This window comes from Homalodisca vitripennis, chromosome X (genome assembly GCF_021130785.1).
Source record: "Homalodisca vitripennis isolate AUS2020 chromosome X, UT_GWSS_2.1, whole genome shotgun sequence".
Lineage (NCBI taxonomy): Eukaryota > Metazoa > Arthropoda > Insecta > Hemiptera > Cicadellidae > Homalodisca > Homalodisca vitripennis.
The window spans coordinates 82,452,598-82,471,903 of NC_060215.1; the positions used below are offsets into that span (position 1 = coordinate 82,452,598).

Genomic DNA, 19,306 nt, shown 5'->3' on the forward strand with positions numbered 1-19,306 from the left:
GATGAATAAGTAATAATTGATCGGAAAAAATGAACAGGCGTTTGGATGTGGTAAGTACATTACTTATTCCAGTTTTTCTTCATTTTATTGATTGCACATTTAAAACGAGATATTATGCAGCATTTTACAATAAAACATAAGGGAAAACATGTTTTATGACTTAACATTAGTTTTTTTTTTAAACAAAAATCAAGTTCTTGATCTCTTGAGGAATTAAGCTCCAACGCATAATGCAGAGTTTCACAAACATTGTTTATGCTATTTTTATTTTGTATTAGGCCTATTACATTTATTGATGGTTTCTAACAAGAAAATCTTTTTTAATAATAAATGAAATCGGGATGTTAAAAAAAGTTAATCTTCGTATTCTTATGGAATTTACCTGCGTCGGTTTTATAGGGAGGAGCATGCGTACGTAATAAAGCCGCCTGTGTCACAATTCCCATGCGAGTTACATGCGTTCTAAGATTTTATTTTTCTGTTAATAATTTAATTCCCTATAGGCTGTTTTTCAGTACATTCAAAACTATTTGCAACTTTACGTCTGAATGAGAATTTCCCCTGGTCGTTCAGTTATTCACTGTCTATTTTAGCAATCGATAATGAATAACTGAAAATGTGACGTATAACAATCTAAAATTAAAACAAATTGAGTTTTTAATATGTGCAACTATGATAATCAAAACGTTATAACGTATGCAAATGCCATATGCACTTTAATGTCTATTGAGTAGGCTACAGTAACATATGGCTTCCTGCTCCGTGGTAGTCGTTTGCTTTGCGGAGTTGTGAGAGCGTCTCAAGGATTACGGGTAAAATATTCCACTACAGCAACAGCTGTTTTGGGGGTTTTGTTAGGGTTGTGGTGAGCGAAAGAAAAGAAAAACTGGTAAACTTCAGGCTTTACACTATATATGAACTAAACATAAAAGGCTAATAAAATTATAATAGTTTTTTAATGAGTATTCAAAATAAAAATACACAAGTCAGGTTATACAGAAAGAACTGTAATGTTTTAATGTAATTATTTTTCGCAACATAAAAGTAAAAAAATGTATAAAATTAACAAGCATAGCAAATGTGCGACCTGACATCGCGTCTTCAAGAAGGCGTGTAATTTTCAATTACGTGTTATTATAAGGTTGACAGACAAAGGTATTTATCTCTGTAATATTAAATGCGTTTAATTTAACTGAGCATAAGGCAATAAAAGTATTAGTTATCAGTATATAATAAATAGCAAATCATCTAAATATAAATACGATGAAATTGTACTTCAGAGCGCCCAATAATTTTGGTTAGGCCATTTGTGTAGCAGTAGTGACTTAATAGTGTATCGTTAAAAAACAGGCACATTTCATACAAATATTTGGTTAAGAAAATCTGTGTGAATATTTTGATTTGTTTTATTTCTGTTATTTTAAAAAATTACTTATTACATTATTATTGTAGGTAAATAATTATTGAACTTCTTTTTTATTGTTAATAGTCGTTTGATTTGTTTATTTTATTTCTTTGAGAAATTGTTCAAATTTGTAGTGTCGATAGAGTAATAAACATAATATATTAAACTAAATGTTCTACTGAGCCTTTGTATGACTCGTTTTAGTCATACAAGTATTTACTCTATTTATATAACGAGACTTTAATTCATGAGTTATCTTTAAAAACTGTTTGTGGAGGAGACCCAAGTGCGTCGTGAGTTGGTTTTCAGAAAGTTGCCATATAAAGCGAGCATATGTGTGGAATATCACATGGAACGAGCCAAATGTTTATCTGGAAGGAACATATGGTGAAAGCCAGCAGGCGTCCGTATGGATAAGGCTAGACGACGTCTGACGGTCACTTCTTACCCATATAAGGCACTCGACCTAAGTGAACGGCGAAGCGAAGCGGGCCAAGGCGATCAAAGCACTATGACTAATAACAGAATCCCCCTACTAAGGGAGAGATTATTTTTAAACTTAGTACGATCTTTTGACTTTGTGTGCGCGCTTCAGTGTGTGGCGTGCAGTCGACTAGTGCGGTGCGAGTGTGTAGCGGAGTGCCTACATACGATTACAGGCGCATTCAGATAACTTGTCAGTTCACTCAACAGGTAGCGGTAAAGTTCACGTTCACGATGAACAATGAGGGGCCCGTTGCCGTCTCCGTGGCCATATCACCGGTCACAGCAGACCCGACCCGGACCGGCAGTGTCGAGGAAGACGAGGAGATGGCTGCTACGGAGCGTGAACTCGCGGAGGACGCACAGTGGAAACGGATTCAACAAAATACTTTTACGCGATGGGCTAACGAACACTTGAAAACGGTCAGTAAACATATTGGCAACTTGGAAACGGATCTGTGCGACGGTTTGAGATTGATCACCTTGATTGAAGTGCTTTCTGGAAAACACCTGCCAAAACACAACAAGCGTCCTACGTTTCGCTCACAGAAACTGGAAAATGTATCAGTGGCCCTCAAATTTCTAGAAGGCGATGAGGGGATCAAAATTGTCAACATCGGTGAGTAAAGTTTATATGTTTTAACCGTTTTTAGGTTATGTTTACCGGATTGAGCAGCCGACGCGGCTGCAGCGACCACTATCACCTGGGTTAGATATTCTGTCTCTGTTATCTACAATTAGCAGCTTCACTTTGATTACTCTTAATACCAGTGATTATTTTTTATATTTCCTCAATGAAATAAAATAAAAACAAAGTGACAATAAATTTCTCGATGTTATCTATGTTAGAATGTGTTCTCGCGCGCAATTTCAAAAGCTGCTAACTTAATTCAGGCTAAAGGCCCTTTGTATATGTGTTTAACAGTACATACAATTATTTATAATATATAATATGGATAAATGTTGTTTTTATTTTCAGCAATCATAAAAAAGTGAATTAAGAGAGCCTTAATCGGCTCGGTTATGCTAGATTCAATGTTTTAAACAAAAATATGGCCAAAACCTTTTTAATCGTTAAAATAATATTACCAATTTTTGTAATCTAATTAAATCCTGAATCTAACATATACAATTGCTACTACTATATTATAATTTACCATGCAAATAATTTAAATATTATTTTAATGAACTGTTTGTTTGGGATAGTCTAAATGAATACTAAATAAACTATTTGAGCCTAAACAATGACAAATTGTTTTGAAACTCTTATAAGCTGTATATAATAGTGCTATTAGAATTGTTTAGTTCACTTATTAAATATATAAATTTAAACGTTTTATTTTACAACAATGATTTGAAAACAAAAATCCTCGTACCAGCTGATTTTGGTTTTTTCGTAGTAGTAACATTTACTTTACATAGTATGTTGAGAATAAAACTGATAAATGGTGTTGAGACATAGTAGCCGTTAAATTTACCTTCACGCTAATGTTTGTTGTTTCTCAGAATAAAATTGGCACCGATACAAATTCTTGCCGCTGCTTTGTTTTGAGCTTTTTTCCAATTCAACTTTACACGTTCTTACTGAACTATTACCATTTTAGCCATAGGCTACTAGCAGTTAGTAAATCTACGTCATACACCTATCTACAAAACCATAGTTAATTTAAAGTATATCGTGTAAATTAAACCTTATACATTGAGTATGTTTGTGAAGATGTCAAGAAGTTGGCTCGTAAAAATTTGCGACCACCTTTTACAATGTTTTCTCAAATTAATGTTTTTTTAACTTGTCAAATATAATTAAAAAAATGCTCTCAAGATTAGGCTAACGGAATGGTGTTAGCGTTTCAGTGACTTTTATAATCAATATCGTTCACCATTAGTTAAAACAGTTCCAAGCTTAATCCTCTGAAATCAAAAATGTCGCACAATATTATCATTATTTCAGCTACTGGTAATATTTTGTAAAAGTGGAAAGATGAAATCGTTATCAAGACTCCATAAATACATGGATTTAGATTTATGGTTTCGTTTATTGAATTCTATGAATATGTCGGCAAACTAAGTGCGTCTTCTTCATAGTCCAGATAACGTCGTCTGTTTCAAAGACGTAGCTGTTACTTGCCCAAAACAAAACGCCCTAATATTCATGTGAAGTTGTGAATTTTGGAAAATGGGAATTAGGTCCGATTGATAAAAATAAGAAAGTGTGAAAGCTCAGTTAACACGATAAGAACTACGGGAAGCGCCCGTGAGTGACGCGTGGGTCTACGTGTCCTGGTCGTTACTAAAGTGAGGGGGGGGGGAGTTGTACATTCACATTCCCGGCATATCTGGTGGCTGTGGCGTTCACTGATCCATCCCATCGGCCATCCTGCTCCAGTTGGTGGCAAAGTATCTGCCCCAGTCGCAGAATTACTTTTTTGTACTGAGAGACATACTCTACGTTCCATAGGCATCCTTGTAAGTCAAGTGGTATCCTACTAAGAAATTAACGTTTTGTTGAGGATGTGTTCTTCTGTCGATATGTTTCACCCATAATAATAATAATACGAATATTCTTAATTTAGTTCCAATTTTATGTCACACATCCTGCAAATGTTTGGGTTTTCGTGGCTCACTGCATCTCGTCCTCATTTTTTACATTACTGGCCCATCCATCGTACCCGTCTGAAGGCACTGATGTAGAAAGCCAGAAGGATGATAAGGGAGGGGCACATTCCGTGTCTTGATGTTTCCGTATCCGGTGGAAAATGAATCACCAGGATTCCAGGAATGCCCACTAGATTTGAACGTTAGAGCAGAAATTTTATCCATTTATCCTTCAAAAAGAAGAAATTATCAATATATTCATAAATGAATTAATATTGCTATGCTAATTCATCTTATAAAAATATCTCTTACAAACTGTGCCACTATAAATTGGTTTGAAAAATTGCATTGTATTTTATATCTGAAATTGTTCTAGCGTTAATCGAGGTACTTAATTAAAAATACATATATACTAATAATTATAGTTTCCGTCAACAAAGCATAACCGGGGACTTAATCAAAACGTACAATTCAAAATTGTGGCACACTACATTATTAATGATTAGATTTGTGTAGAGGGTGTAACATTTTCTTACAAATGACGTGTTTATTTGACAAGGCAAAACCGCAAACAGAATGTCCACCAATTATCCAAAAATTCCTTTGTACTTGCATAATAAAAACAATTTTAATTACGGGACAGTTAGTACATAAAGTAGAAAATGATGTGATATTGCCACCTTTTCATTTACATTCGGCTAAAAGCACACATTACTTACAGTATTAATTATCATTTAGGTTAGCATAACCACGTATTAAGTAACAACTAAACTTACCTTAAAAATCAAATACCGCCCACGGACCCATATACAGGGCAAACAATGTTCGAATCAAATGTTACTTGAATAGGGAAAATTACCGAATTTTCCAACAGTTTTATTTAATTTATTAAGTATTATAGTATAAAATCTATTCAAAAACCGTACATATCCACATAAGGATCAAAATTTATAAAACTATCGGGCACGAGATACTTGAAGGTTGAAGGGTAGCACACATTTCATCAAATTTGGATTTGATTATAGGGTACGGAGTACTGTAGTACACACTATCGCTGATTTAGCGTAACTCGTCTGCCGTACACGTGTGATTAGTAATCAGAAGGAACAAAAGGGTACAGAGTCCAAAATAAAGCAAAATCACAAATTATCATAACACGACTCTGGCCAAAATGGTCCGCGAAATACAAAAATCGAAAACCGGATTGAAATTGATTTACACGTTCGAAGATACGAAAAGTTAATTCCGCGTGCGTACCACGGACAATTGGGGCTTTACGGGTTCCTCTTGAAGTGGTCTTATGTCGCACTCCGAAAACCGAGAGTATAAGGTTGAAGTTTATACGCCAACTGAAACACTAAGGTATTGATATCGTATATTATTGATACATCGCTGTTGTTAAAGTAGTAAACAAAGCAAATCCACGATGTTTAGTGTTCAGTACAGGACACAGCTATGTACATAAGTATGACAGTCTTTAAATGCATGTACAGTCCCGGGATATTTTCATCTCGATCAATACTACAAACAGCATGGCAGCATGGGGGCTTTCCCTTTGATCTCGTTGACTGTGCAACTGGAAACCCTCATCTCATTAACTGTAATCTCTATATTTATGTGGGTTCGTGGACATTTCTTTCCGAAAATAAAAGAAACTGTTAAAGTGTTACCTTTGTATAAAATTAAACTGGATAGTGACTATGTCAATACAAAAAGGTAATTTAAGCACGAAGTTGACTTCTTGTATTAGTAAACATGTACACATTTTTAGAATTAATTGGTTGTTTTCCCCGAAAGTTTCCTCTTTACACTAAGAAAAGCTCCACTACCTTGATCTGGAACTCAACACAGTGAACTGTGTTACAAGGTTATGTAATACGTTCATAATAGTGTATTAATAATTTAAGCTTGGGCAGTTATGAAAGCTTCATCTATTATGATTTCTTTGAAGAACGTCTTCCAAGAAATACTTTGTCTTGCTTGCCTATTATAGCTAAGTACCATTATCTAGAAGCATGCAATATCCTAAATTAGCAGTTCAGGAGTAACTCATTTCGTAACGGGTGCAATATTTTAATCTATAGGCTGCATGTTCTGATGTTTAATATATTATTAACTGGTTGTATGGGGTTCCTCTGAATCCAATGGTTCCACTTCAATTTTAATGTTGAGGCCCAAATGGAAATGTAAATTCATGCGTATGGAGGAGTATGGCACTTACACACAAACCAACGAACCCCATGTAGAATTCAGTGTTCTATAATTATCATCCGGTCCTATTCATAAATTGCCAAGCTCTATTTATTATCAAGCTCCCATATTAGTAAAGTATACCAGAATGAACATGACACTACATCTAGAATTGGAAACTATCTTCTCCATTCGCTTGGTTTTTGAATTAGTTTCACTTCTGGGGTCAAGGACACGATCGTTGTTTTCTTTCTCTCTTTTCTCCTCTAGGGTCATATTTTATGAAGGGTACAAATCTATCCTCATATAAAACCTCTGACTTCGTCATCAGCGTATTTCAAGTGGAACATTATTCCAACGCAAGCCGGTATTTTTCACTTGTTTTTAATTTTATGTACTGTACTGTTGCAGTTATAAGTATAAATTACTTTTAATTTCCACTGCTTAGCTTAACAGGATTGTCACACAGTATATAGGATCGCTACAAGCACCCTGTTTAACAATTCTATTCAGTGTTACACAAGTAACATAGGGTTACCGTGTCCAGGATGTCTGTACAGGCATATGTACAAAGTATAGAACGTATAAATAAAATTATGTAAAAGTCTAGTAAAATTGTGCTACATATTCGTCTTCGATGTTTGATCCATCCCTGTTTTCGACGAGAATGTTGTCTTACCCCTACTAATGTCCTAGGTCCCGCTATCATTCCCTGCATTCTATGTTAGAACCTAGATTTATTTAAAGGATAGGCCGGACTCCTTTGAAGCCTTATGCTCTCCATTGCCATGGACATCAGAGTTTCGAACACCTGATAAAGGTTCACTATAAAGTCGAATTTATGGTTCTGATAAAATTGGTTTATGTTGTATTATCTGCACCCAAAAAGTAGACTTTTCCAAGAAGTTATGGTTAGGTGATTTTATTATTGGTGATGAGATTCTCTAGTGCTTAGTTCTGTTCCGTGATAGGAACTATCTTGAGAGCTGTATTTCGTTCGTCGCAGCACCAATTGTGCTGCTAAATCCCGCAATGATGGTCAGCCAAATATAAACTGTTATGAGCAGGTCTGAACAATCAAAAACATCTATCTTTTGGACAAAACCAATGTTTATTACCTCTGAGAGCTTTTTAACACAGAACAGTTTTACGTTTTGGGAGCAAATCAGAGAAGGTAACCTAATGTACTTTAGTCTCAGACAACATTTATCTCTCTCGTAGAGAATGAGACAACTGGCTTTCTCGAAATATCATAAACTAATAGGGTAAGGATCACAGTATCACATTCTTTTGTGCAATTGGGTCTTTAATATAAAAGTCTTCCATTTGCTCCTTACGTTAGATGCACTACAAAGCGAACCATTTTTTATCATAGTCCTAGATAGAGCCAATTGTATTGTGATATTCAAGTATCGTTTAGTTTGGTTAATTGTACTGAAATGTATTTAGAAGATTCCTTATTGGGCAAATCTAGTTATGCTGACACCAATGGTCATCTGCCTCTTTAGAGGTTTTTGTCAAGGAAATGCACGCAGCATTGATCTGTTGCGTCCAACTCTTTCAGTCCCATCTGCTAACATAACATCTCCAGTTTTGTGCTTAACCTTCCTTCTCAAGCTGTGTCCTTAGGTAAGCTAAATACTGTAGCACGCCCTAGATGTCTCCTAATATTTATATAGCGCTTTATATCCCCTAAGCCGGGTCATTCACTGTGGTTTCTCACTGAATGGAGTTATTTAACCTCTAGATGTTGTCACAAAGTAGGGTGTTTTCTCCTTTGAGGCAAACAAAGTTTTGTTTGCCTCATCCGATTACTCTATTACCAAAAATATTCCTTAAGCCGAGTCATCGACTGTCAGTTGCTACACGTTCCTAAATGTTTCTTAAGTTACACTATACTGTCATCACTAATAAAGCGCACCAGCTGAAGTGGGTTTTATTTTTTATTAAAATTCTTCAGAAAATTCTTTTATAATAGGCTTTTTTGAATGGAGCTGGTTTCGCAGGGTTTGTCAATGTTCAACCGAGTTGTCATTCTTGATACGGTGCATAATAAACTCGACTACGCCTCACACGAAGTTCTTTCCTATTCAGCTCACAATGGCGTTTTCAAACAGTACGGTCAGGGGGAATGTCGATCTATCTTGAGAAAGTCGATGGTGCAACGTGTTTACACAGCTATTGGTTACAGTTTATTTGTTTGGTGCGTTTTGTTTACGACTGCTATTATTCCTTTTTCGTGGCTATTGTCACGGCCCATAGACAAACAAAAGAATATCTGCGACTTTATTTATGCTTTATATCCCACTAAACGTACACAGTACGTGTTGTAATCGTACGTTTATTGTAGAAAATATTGTTTCTGTCTATATTCAAGATTCCGAGAGCTTTCAGCTGCTCCTCTAGAACAGGAAGATCGTTAAAAAGCTGTTATAGCTTGTTGACGTCTCAAATCAGTTATATCTTTGCAACGTTTTGATTACTAACTGGTTTTGAAGTTTTAGTGCTTAGTCTAACTTTAGATTTTGTAAAACGTGACGCACCCGTTTTACAACTAACAGTTTAATGTGACGAGTAAGCGATGTGAACGTTGAGTTTTGTTTACCTATTAACATAGAATTAACACATTTATAAGTTAACAAAATCATGTGGTGTTTGTACATGTTGGGCTGGATATATATATATATACATAGACTAGCCTCTGTCATACTCCACAAATCTGAATACACTGCATTTTTTCATAGTGTTTTAGTACTAACGAAAACAGCGGTGTTCATGTAGACAAAATTTAGGGTAACGTGAAATTCAAGGTAAGTCTAACAAACGTACAGTAAGCGTAGAAAATCACTTTAAACGTACAGAAGACTAAATAGAGTCGGCTGATAACAACACTGTTTATTTGTATACAATAGCACAGTGTTCAAGGTAAGGTATATACAATTTAAATATTTTGTTATCAATAATGTATGGTGGGTTTTGAACTAATTCTTAGTAATAAAAATGTCCTGTTTATTACCATCTAAGTTTTTATCAGTGATTTCATTTAGTCATTTCCTCTGGAATATTACAAACGCGTATTACGTATAAACTGCATAATATTTTGTGATATTTTTCGAAAATACAGTACAGGCCAGTTTTAGAAATCAAGTTATAGTGTGCAGCAGTGTTTGGCTTTATACCAAGCCTTTCTCAATGAGGTAATCAACCCGGGTTTATAAGGTACTAGTCGAGACGAATGTTGTGGAAATACAGAAGTAAACACGGTCGTTGCGAGCTCTTTTAGTGCGTCTTATTTCATATTCGCTCCGTTACATTCTTAGTAGCAAGTAGTACAATGTAACAATGTCTGTTGGTGTCTAGTTGTAATAATCAATAAATAAGTGTATTAATAATGAACATATTTAATGAATCATTTTTATATAGCATCTTGACATATAAAACCAGTTAGAATATGTGCTCTAAGAACTGTTTCTAAATGGGTTGATTCATAAATTCTACGGTTATTTAAGGAATCCATACATATCAATCCGTACATTTTCAAAGTTATATTCTCCGCGTAAAAACAATACAAAGTAAATATAATCACAAATGTCTGTAACTTGTGTACAGGAAAAAATAATGTACGTGTTACTAAGTCTAATTTCGCTTCAATATATTGTCAATGTGCTGAAAGCTTTCTGGTAGCTCAATTCAAACTCGTAGAATTGTTGAATAAACACTGTTGCGTATACAGTTTTATTCACCGCGGTCCATTCACTTGGTTTTCAGTAATGTTCACTCACTACTTTCACTTTAATACACTACCGTAAAATGTACACACGTATAAAATGTAATCGAAGTCAGACAGTTGTAGACATAAAAATCTTTGACATCTCGTGTAACGAAAACAACGTGTGTCCAAAGTTCAAACAATACACAGCATGAAGGACAGGCATAGTCCAAACCGCTGCACTCGACCATACGAGGTTATTTTAATATTTGAACTAGATTATCTTTAGCTATGGTGAAAATACTACTGAACTGCCCGCGCTCTTAGTAGAGCTGGGGGGGCTCTCGCCCATTAAAATACGATACTCAGAGTTCTCAGAACAGCTTTTTGCGTTCTTCCGAAAGGGTTCCTAATTAGTTCTAGAAGGACCCCTGTAATTTGCTCCATCAGGTTGAGAATAACTATTTAGCGACATAGCTGTTTCGAGCTTTCCTTTCTTCTTCTCACTTTCTGCACAAGAAGAAAGTGTGGGTATGGTGGGAAGGGTTGATTCAATGCGAATGTTTTCAGCTACTTTTCACATTCCGGTTAGTGCAGTGTCTGAAATCTGACGTTGTCACAGACCTGACGCTAGGAATTTGGAATCATGTTCGTCTCAAGAGATAATAAAGTCGGCGAAGAAAAACGCTCGAAACGAACTTTTGCATCGTTTCGACATCACAGACAACTAGACTGCAAAATCAATTGTCGGCTGGATGTAGAAGTGTTCTCATTGTCTCATCAGGTGCACCATTCAGTGACCAATGACAATACATCTCTAGATCAGATTTTATATTTTCAATTAAATACGTTTTTAATACTTATGTAAACGCCATTTTCGTAAGAAAACGCCTATAGATGTAGAGTTTGTAGCATTTTCCCCGCAATTCGTTAAAGTTTGTGGCACTTATATACTATTCCTAAAACTATGTTTTATGTACAGTAGCACAGCTAAATTTAGTTAAAATACGGTGTAGTAACAGATTTGCTTGTGAACTTTGTTTATTAGCAAACACATAAATTGAAAATACTATAGAAGGCGATGAGAACCTGACCGACAGCTAGCTATTCAGACCTTTAAATTTTGTACATTTCTAAGAACCCCATTTGAATAAATAAAATAACATATTATATTTGCTGCAGTTTTCTAGGATGCACATCACAACACAGTTCAACATATTAATGGCCTGTGAAAACTAGTATATCCTGCATACTTTGTCATCATACAGTAAATAATATCAACAGGATCTGTGAGGCACGCGTTGTTAAAGAAGGAATGAAAGATCGTAACCTAGGTGCCCAAATATTCCGACAAATTGACTCTTATCCTACACGTATAAAAGACAAATGACCATGACACATTTCACCATAGAAACACGTTTTATGTTAACATTCACACAAGGAACCACTGTCCTGAACTTGTCCGAAAATTTATTTTTGTGCCAGTTACATTTTCGTCTAAGAACATATTGTAAATGGGTGTTTTAAGATCAATCGTATCGTTTATTTTTTTTTTTTTTTTAGCTACGTGCGTATAAGAACACAACCTACGACAGGTTTGAACTAACTCAATCCGTTTGTTAACTCTTCAGGTCTGCTTACATGCTAAAATGCACTCAAGGTCACACATTCATATACTACATATTTCAACAAAAGCTTATTGTTGGTTCACTAGAACGTAAGATACATTGTTTCACGCTAATTGTGCACAAATTCTTATGAACGCTTCAGATCTCACATGAAATTTGTTGATAGGAAGAAGGAAATGTATAATCAGTCTGTTGACGACCACCGACAATGTGGTGTTATCGACTTGTAGCTCGGACAGGCCGTGGCCAGGGCGGGGAAGAAGGCAGGTGCCTTACTGACTGTTGGGTGTGGAGGTCGGATGTAATTTCATAGACCATTGTGCTGGACTCAGTGACAGGTAAGTGGGGCGGGAGTGCCTTCGTGCTTATAGCGTTGCAATAGCGAAAACTTGCCGGATGACTCCTCTACGTTGCGTTGTGTTGTCTCGGCTAACACCTCGGCACTTACAGTTTTATCCGGGTTTCACTGAGATCGTTTTAAATGAAAACGGCCAGAGGTTGTTGTAAACTCAGAACAGAATCGATTACACGAAAACATGGAAGCAATTACTTCTTACTTATCTCCAGAGAATACCAATGCAATAATGTTTTTTTTTGGTACATAAATTCCAAGAATTTTATTGAAAATAAGTAGGAAACAGAATGTTATACACGCAGCACAAATGAACGAATTTTTCGAGCCGTTCTATCTTAACAGAGCATTTCTATTAAATGTTGCACCATACATGTTTTATTATTATTACATAAGCAAATAAAAGTATTTAACTGTTTTAAATCAGCCTTAACATGGCTGAAACTATTTTGTTTCTTACATCGTGCATTGATTTGAAACCCTAAGGGATCAACTTGATTCACTCAATTCCTTCACATTAGGCTATACTAGGAATCCTAAAAATGCTGGAATGGTTTAATAATATGTTAGATATTTCGATTTGTATAATTGAAGTGGTACACTTTAAGAGAGAATCTAAAACCTTCTTGTTTTGTGTCTACTTCGTCAGTAGGAAAGCCAGCGACCGTGGAAGAAGGAGGAATAAGATATCTCAGTGGTGAAGCGATTTCCATCCGTAGGTAAAAGATGTTGCGGAATAAGGAACCATGATGTCAGCCGAACTTGGATACCTCTTTCTTCTAGGGACCAATAGAAATTCGAACTAAACCATGTTATTAATTTAGCAGACTTTATTTTTGTATAGGAATTTCAAAAGACCGAGAGAACAGTTTGAAAAATACAGAATTTCGAATTATAAATGTTCCAATTATCCTTGATTGATTGTATAATTTATATTGGCTGTATAAGTTAAACACAAAATTTTCATTGTTACGGACAGAACATTTCATTTCCATATTACTCGAGAAAACATGAAGGCAAATGGCTCAAGTTTTTACTCGAATGAGGTGTGGGAGGCTACATCTGCGCACTTAAAAAGTATGGAGAATCTTAAAAAGCATCAAGATTACTTTCCTTGTTACTTTTCAAAGTTATATTCCTAGTAAACTAAAGCAACTTTTTGGTTCACGGAAAGGTGTGAACGTAAAAGAAGTATGTTATAATGAGGTGTAGAGATGGGATTTTCGTCATCAATATTCCAAATGCTTTAGTCTACCGAGAATACTTTCGGATGCAGGCGAGAGGCTCCGTGCTTCTTACAGTCAGCATTTAATACTTCTCAGAAAACGTGTTCTAAACGCACCAGATACAAGTTTAATCAGAAGCATGACAATGTGTTGAGAATGTCAGCTTGCTGTAAATGGGCATATTGTATTTAATTGCCTTCTTAGATAGAAGCTGGATTAGTGCAGTTGGTATGGAAACTTGGCGTCGCGTACAAATAACTAGTCCAGTAGTCCAATGCTGTCCTACATCCGAGAGATTATTCATGAGCGGCGGTGAAAAGTCGGGATGAGTGATTCTGATTTCAAGGAGCTAGTTTGCAGCTAGATAAGGCAAAGGGGCCACAACAGGCAGGTGTCCTTCGGGGTCAACCCTTGACCCTACTCCCAGTAGGCTATGCCTCACATGGTAACCGGACCAAGGCGACTTAGTGCGGCAGCGTTTCCCCGAACTCAACTCGCAGGCCCCTATCATCTAGATACGTACTTTCCTGGAATATCCCCTCCAAGCTAGGTTCATCATTCTCCTGTGACTGGTAATCCAAGAATCAGAAGACCTTAGTCTGAAAAAGTATGTCGCGGTCTGGTTCTACATTATTCATACGGGCATTCACGAGTTCATCACTAAGTGTGGACGATACTCAAGCGGTGACATGACACAATAATGAAAAAAAAAAAAAAAAAAAAATAGTTTTTAGACAAAGTTAGAAATGAAAAGTCCTATCTACCACTTATGCGATTCTGTAACACACTGCCATGATCTGTGACACCAAAAATTAACTTGCTTCAAAAAATAACGATTCTTAAAAAAAAATTCACCTCACTTGTGACAAGACTACATTTGTATGGGACACTAATTCTAAATAACTATTTCTGGTTCCAATAACTTAAAATGCAGATGTTTGTTTAATGTACCATAACGAAAACACAAAGCCTTTAGAATGCATCTTCCCATCGAACATAGTTTGCTCTGTTCGTAGGTCGGAACATTTACGCATCATAAATTTAAAAAAGTGCACAATAAATGATTTTGCTACTTTACAGTACTGAGAAAAGTATCGAAGGTAAAAATGTTAATATTACATTTTTTGTGCATGTATCCAATTTACTGTCATAATCTTAGTTCTTGCACTTACGGGAATAACTTCATTAACAATAATGTTTCCTGTTCACACCGTGTCGAAACATTTTTTACACAATTACATTCTTGGAATTATTTTTCTTTGCTGCTGAGAGCCACGATACCACAACATATAAATGTTTAATAAAACCTCACATATAAACAGATTGGAACAATTAAGAGAAAAGCGTTTTTAAGAAGTCATTGATGTATAACGTAAAGAAGGCGGATCTCAGACCCTGCAGTATTCCGGTACTTACAATGGAAAAAGTAGGTCAAAAACGTCTTCCTTTTTGAAGAATTTGAACAAATTTAAGTTGTTTGCAGAAGTGAGAAACACACCAAAAAGCTTACTTATATCGTTAAAGAAGGCCGAATTCAGTCCATTAAAACTCGGAGGAATTATGGCAAAATCAAACCATTACTTTCTTGTATTGTTGGTTTTAATGAAGTAATTTGTACAGAACTGCTCAGTTTTCTATAATACCTCTGTAAGAACTGAATAATCGATATAGGTATGAAGCCATCAAGATTAAAATTTATATTTTTAAGGATGGAGATAGTCTTACTAATCTTCAAATCAGTGGGTACCTTTGTTCAAATTTAATTAGATACACGTGAATTTGAAATTTTAGTTAACAACCACATTAGATAAGTAATGAAGTTCTCAACTAAAATTATAAAATCTCGTTTATGGGTAAAATTAAAAGCATGGTGGGTTAGTGTTGAATGTCTATGAAAGTAACGTGGTCGCGAGCCGAAGTACATCTGTTAAGTTAATTTATTTGTTAATAAATCATTTTCCAAATGAACGCCCATTGAAAATGGTAGCTCTCACTATGTGTACCAAGTGACAGATAAGCAAATAACTGACGGCAGTGGATGAATCATGAATTGATAAGATGGTGCACTCATCTAGGTAAACACCGAGTGGGCCTACTAGACACTGTGCTGCAAGAGTTATCAGTAACACAGCGTATTGTAGGCTATATCATTGCCACAAATAGAAACTGTATCTCTTTACGATGAAACTGTTTCTGCATGCGGTTAACGATTCAATACCGCCGATATGTGCGAGGTGGATATCATAAACGATTTGTTCCATACTTTCCAATTTCTTTCCTTTTACAAGCAAAAGTTTACCAGTAGGTTTACATTTCAAGTGTATTCCTCATTAGTAGACGAGTCTTACAAAGATTTTCTTGTAACCGTCCTTTCGTACAATTGCAGGAAGTTCTCATCGAGACAAAGGCTAATCCCAGTTTCCCTGTCCTTGTCCTACCAGAGACGTTCTCTAAAATACTCGCAGTGTTATAAAATATCCAAGATAGATTGTGTTAATTTTTTTAGGCAGAGTGTCTATTTTCTATATATTTTCTATAAGATTCTATAAGATTGAAACATAAACTAGTTTCTATTGCTTATAATAAAAGTTAGCTCCAACCACGATAATTCGAGTTCCCAAGGATCATCAGTAGTTTGTAGAATTGGTGCAGAGATTCTATCATCATTCGTTGCATAAAAATGGTCTGAACCGTTGCTTTTACAAAAAGTACCAATGGTGTAGAGAGAAAAAACCTGTTATAAAAACTATACAAAGAAAATTAAACTAAAATAATAACATCTACTAACAGAGTAGTTCACTAGAAAGGAAAAGTAAGGCATCGGTACTGCCTAGTGACAAAGCAACTGTTAGGAGACAGTTAAAAACAAATTTCACATTCTGTTGTTTACTCTGCTAGAAACCAAACACTCATGCCCTTGCTAAAACACATCAACACTAATCCTCTTCAATGGAAATTTTATAGGAGTCGATACTGTCAAGCAAAGTCGTAGGAGACAGTTACAAACAAATATGACATGCTGTTGTTTACTCTGCTAGAAACCAAACGCTCATGCCCTTGCTACTAAACATCAACACTAGTCCTCTCCAATGGAAATTGTAAAGAGTCGATACTGTCCAGCGAAGTCGTAGGAGACAGTTACAAACAAATATGACATGCTGTTGTTTACTCTGCTAGAAATCAAACGCTCATGCCCTTGCTACTAAACATCAACACTAGTCCTCTCCAATGGAAATTTTAAAGGAGTCGATACTGTCCAAGCAAAGTCGTAGGAGACAGTTACAAACAAATATGACATGCTGTTGTTTACTCTCCTAGAAACCAAACGCTCATGCCCTTGCTACTAAACATCAACACTAGTCCTCTCCAATGGAAATTTTAAAGTAGTCGATACTGTCAAGCAAAGTCGTAGGAGACAGTTGCAAACAAATATTACATGCTGTTGTTTACTCTGCTAGAAACCAAACGCTCATGCCCTTGCTACTAAACATCGATACTAGTTCTCTGCAATGGAAAGTTTGAAGTAATTGATATTGCCACGCGACAAAGTCAGTTATACGAGACAGTTACAAACAAATATTACATTATGTTGTTTACTCTGCGAGAGGCCAAACACTCACGCCCTTATTAAACATCAACATTAGTCCTTCTCTTCCAAGGAATGTTATGCGATCGGCGTAACTAAAACTATATTATTTACAGAAATCCGTAGAGGAATGTACTAGAGAAAATAATCGCTTATTGACCTTGATAACTTTCGTGGGAGTTTAGTTTAATAGGGATGAGGGAAGTAATGAAAGAGTGAAAATAACCAAGTAATACAACTTTTTGACAGTCGTAATGTTTAACTTGCCTCACTTAAAACCAACTGCCACCCCTAAATAATAATCATACTCATATCACTGTCAGGCGACAAGATAAAGACACTAAAAAACGGGACATTTTGAGTAAGAAAGATAGGAAAGTGTACGTGATACGATCAAATTCATCATACGGCATATATATATATATATATATATATATATATATATATATATATATATATATATATATATTACTCGTTCCAACCCAAGCTGGTCTTTGAAATATAAATGTTTGGATATAGGAAACATTGGTACATATCTAGGTCGATAGGGCCCGCCCTGTATCGTCTTCAAAAGTTTCGACGCGTCCCATAGAAGACAGGCGCTCCCTTTTTAACAGTTAACATTTGAAAATGGAAACCCTCCCACTCAATCTTTTGATATGTCATTGGGAACCGGAGGTGATCAACATTATACATGTTCTAATATTTAAGATCTAAATTTAAATTTGTGATGATAATGAAATTCTGTCCTGTTAGCAGGTTCGGAAAAAATTAACTATTACATATAAAATAGTCAGCTTTGTAAGTATCTTTGCACCTTGAAAGCAAACATTTATTTAGATTTTTTACTCCCAATAAATGTATCAAAATCAAATGTTGGTTTTTTGGAAGTTAATAACTCACAATGAAAGTATTTTTAGATTGTTTTTTAAGATTGCTTGCATTGATGCACATTTTCATTCTTAGTTGGCATTTTTTATTTTTCAATAAACTTTATAGATTTGTAATGCTTCAAATTTAAATTTAAAATATATAGAACACGAACAGTGTTAACGAAAACTTGTTTTATCCAAATCGGTTGTGTTGCGCAATTCCCAATGACGTATCACACAATAGGTGAAGAGAGGGGGGGGGTCTTTCTTAGGAGAGAATTCCCTCTAAAACCTGATACGCTAAAAATGAGGTTCAATTTTGTCATAAATATTCCCATATTTCTTTCTTCTGTACACTAGTTGAAATTAGAAACGATGGACTTTTTTATCACTATTTAAATAAAATATTCTGTGAAGTGTTATTGCATGTAATTGAACATTTTCAATTGCATGAACGTTACTAATCTTGTTTAAAATGTGAGGTTCAATTTTGTCATAAATATTCCCATATTTCTTTCTTCTGTACACTAGTTGAAATTAGAAACGATGGACTTTTTTATCACTATTTAAATAAAATATTCTGTGAAGTGTTATTGCATGTAATTGAACATTTTCAATTGCATGAACGTTACTAATCTTGTTTAAAATGTGAGGTTCAATTTTGTCATAAATATTCCCATATTTCTTTCTTCTGTACACTAGTTGAAATTAGAAACGATGGACTTTTTTATCACTATTTAAATAAAATATTCTGTGAAGTGTTATTGCATGTAATTGAACATTTTCAATTGCATGAACGTTACTAATCTTGTTTAAAATGTGAGGTTCAATTTTGTCATAAATATTCCCATATTTCTTTCTTCTGTACACTAGTTGAAATTAGAAACGATGGACTTTTTTATCACTATTTAAATAAAATATTCTGTGAAGTGTTATTGCATGTAATTGAACATTTTCAATTGCATGAACGTTACTAATCTTGTTTAAAATGTGAGGTTCAATTTTGTCATAAATATTCCCATATTTCTTTCTTCTGTACACTAGTTGAAATTAGAAACGATGGACTTTTTATCACTATTTAAATAAAATATTCTGTGAAGTGTTATTGCATGTAATTGAACATTTTCAATTGCATGAACGTTACTAATCTTGTTTAAAATGTGAGGTTCAATTTTGTCATAAATATTCCCATATTTCTTTCTTCTGTACACTAGTTGAAATTAGAAACGATGGACTTTTTATCACTATTTAAATAAAATA

General features: G+C 35.1%; 1 protein-coding gene across 3 annotated transcripts in view; it reads left to right on the forward strand.

Moving 5' to 3' along the window:
- Positions 1-2,007: 2,007 nt before the first annotated feature.
- The window catches only part of LOC124369271 (filamin-A), a 254,692-nt gene continuing 237,393 nt past the window's right edge, over positions 2,008-19,306 (forward strand). For 2 of the 3 annotated variants that reach the window (XM_046827175.1, XM_046827177.1), the window contains exon 1: positions 2,008-2,507. In XM_046827175.1, coding sequence (XP_046683131.1) covers positions 2,123-2,507 — 385 coding nt within the window. In that variant the 5' untranslated portion in view covers positions 2,008-2,122. The remainder of the gene's footprint in view (positions 2,508-19,306) is intronic. The other variant, XM_046827179.1, reaches the window with a different exon arrangement.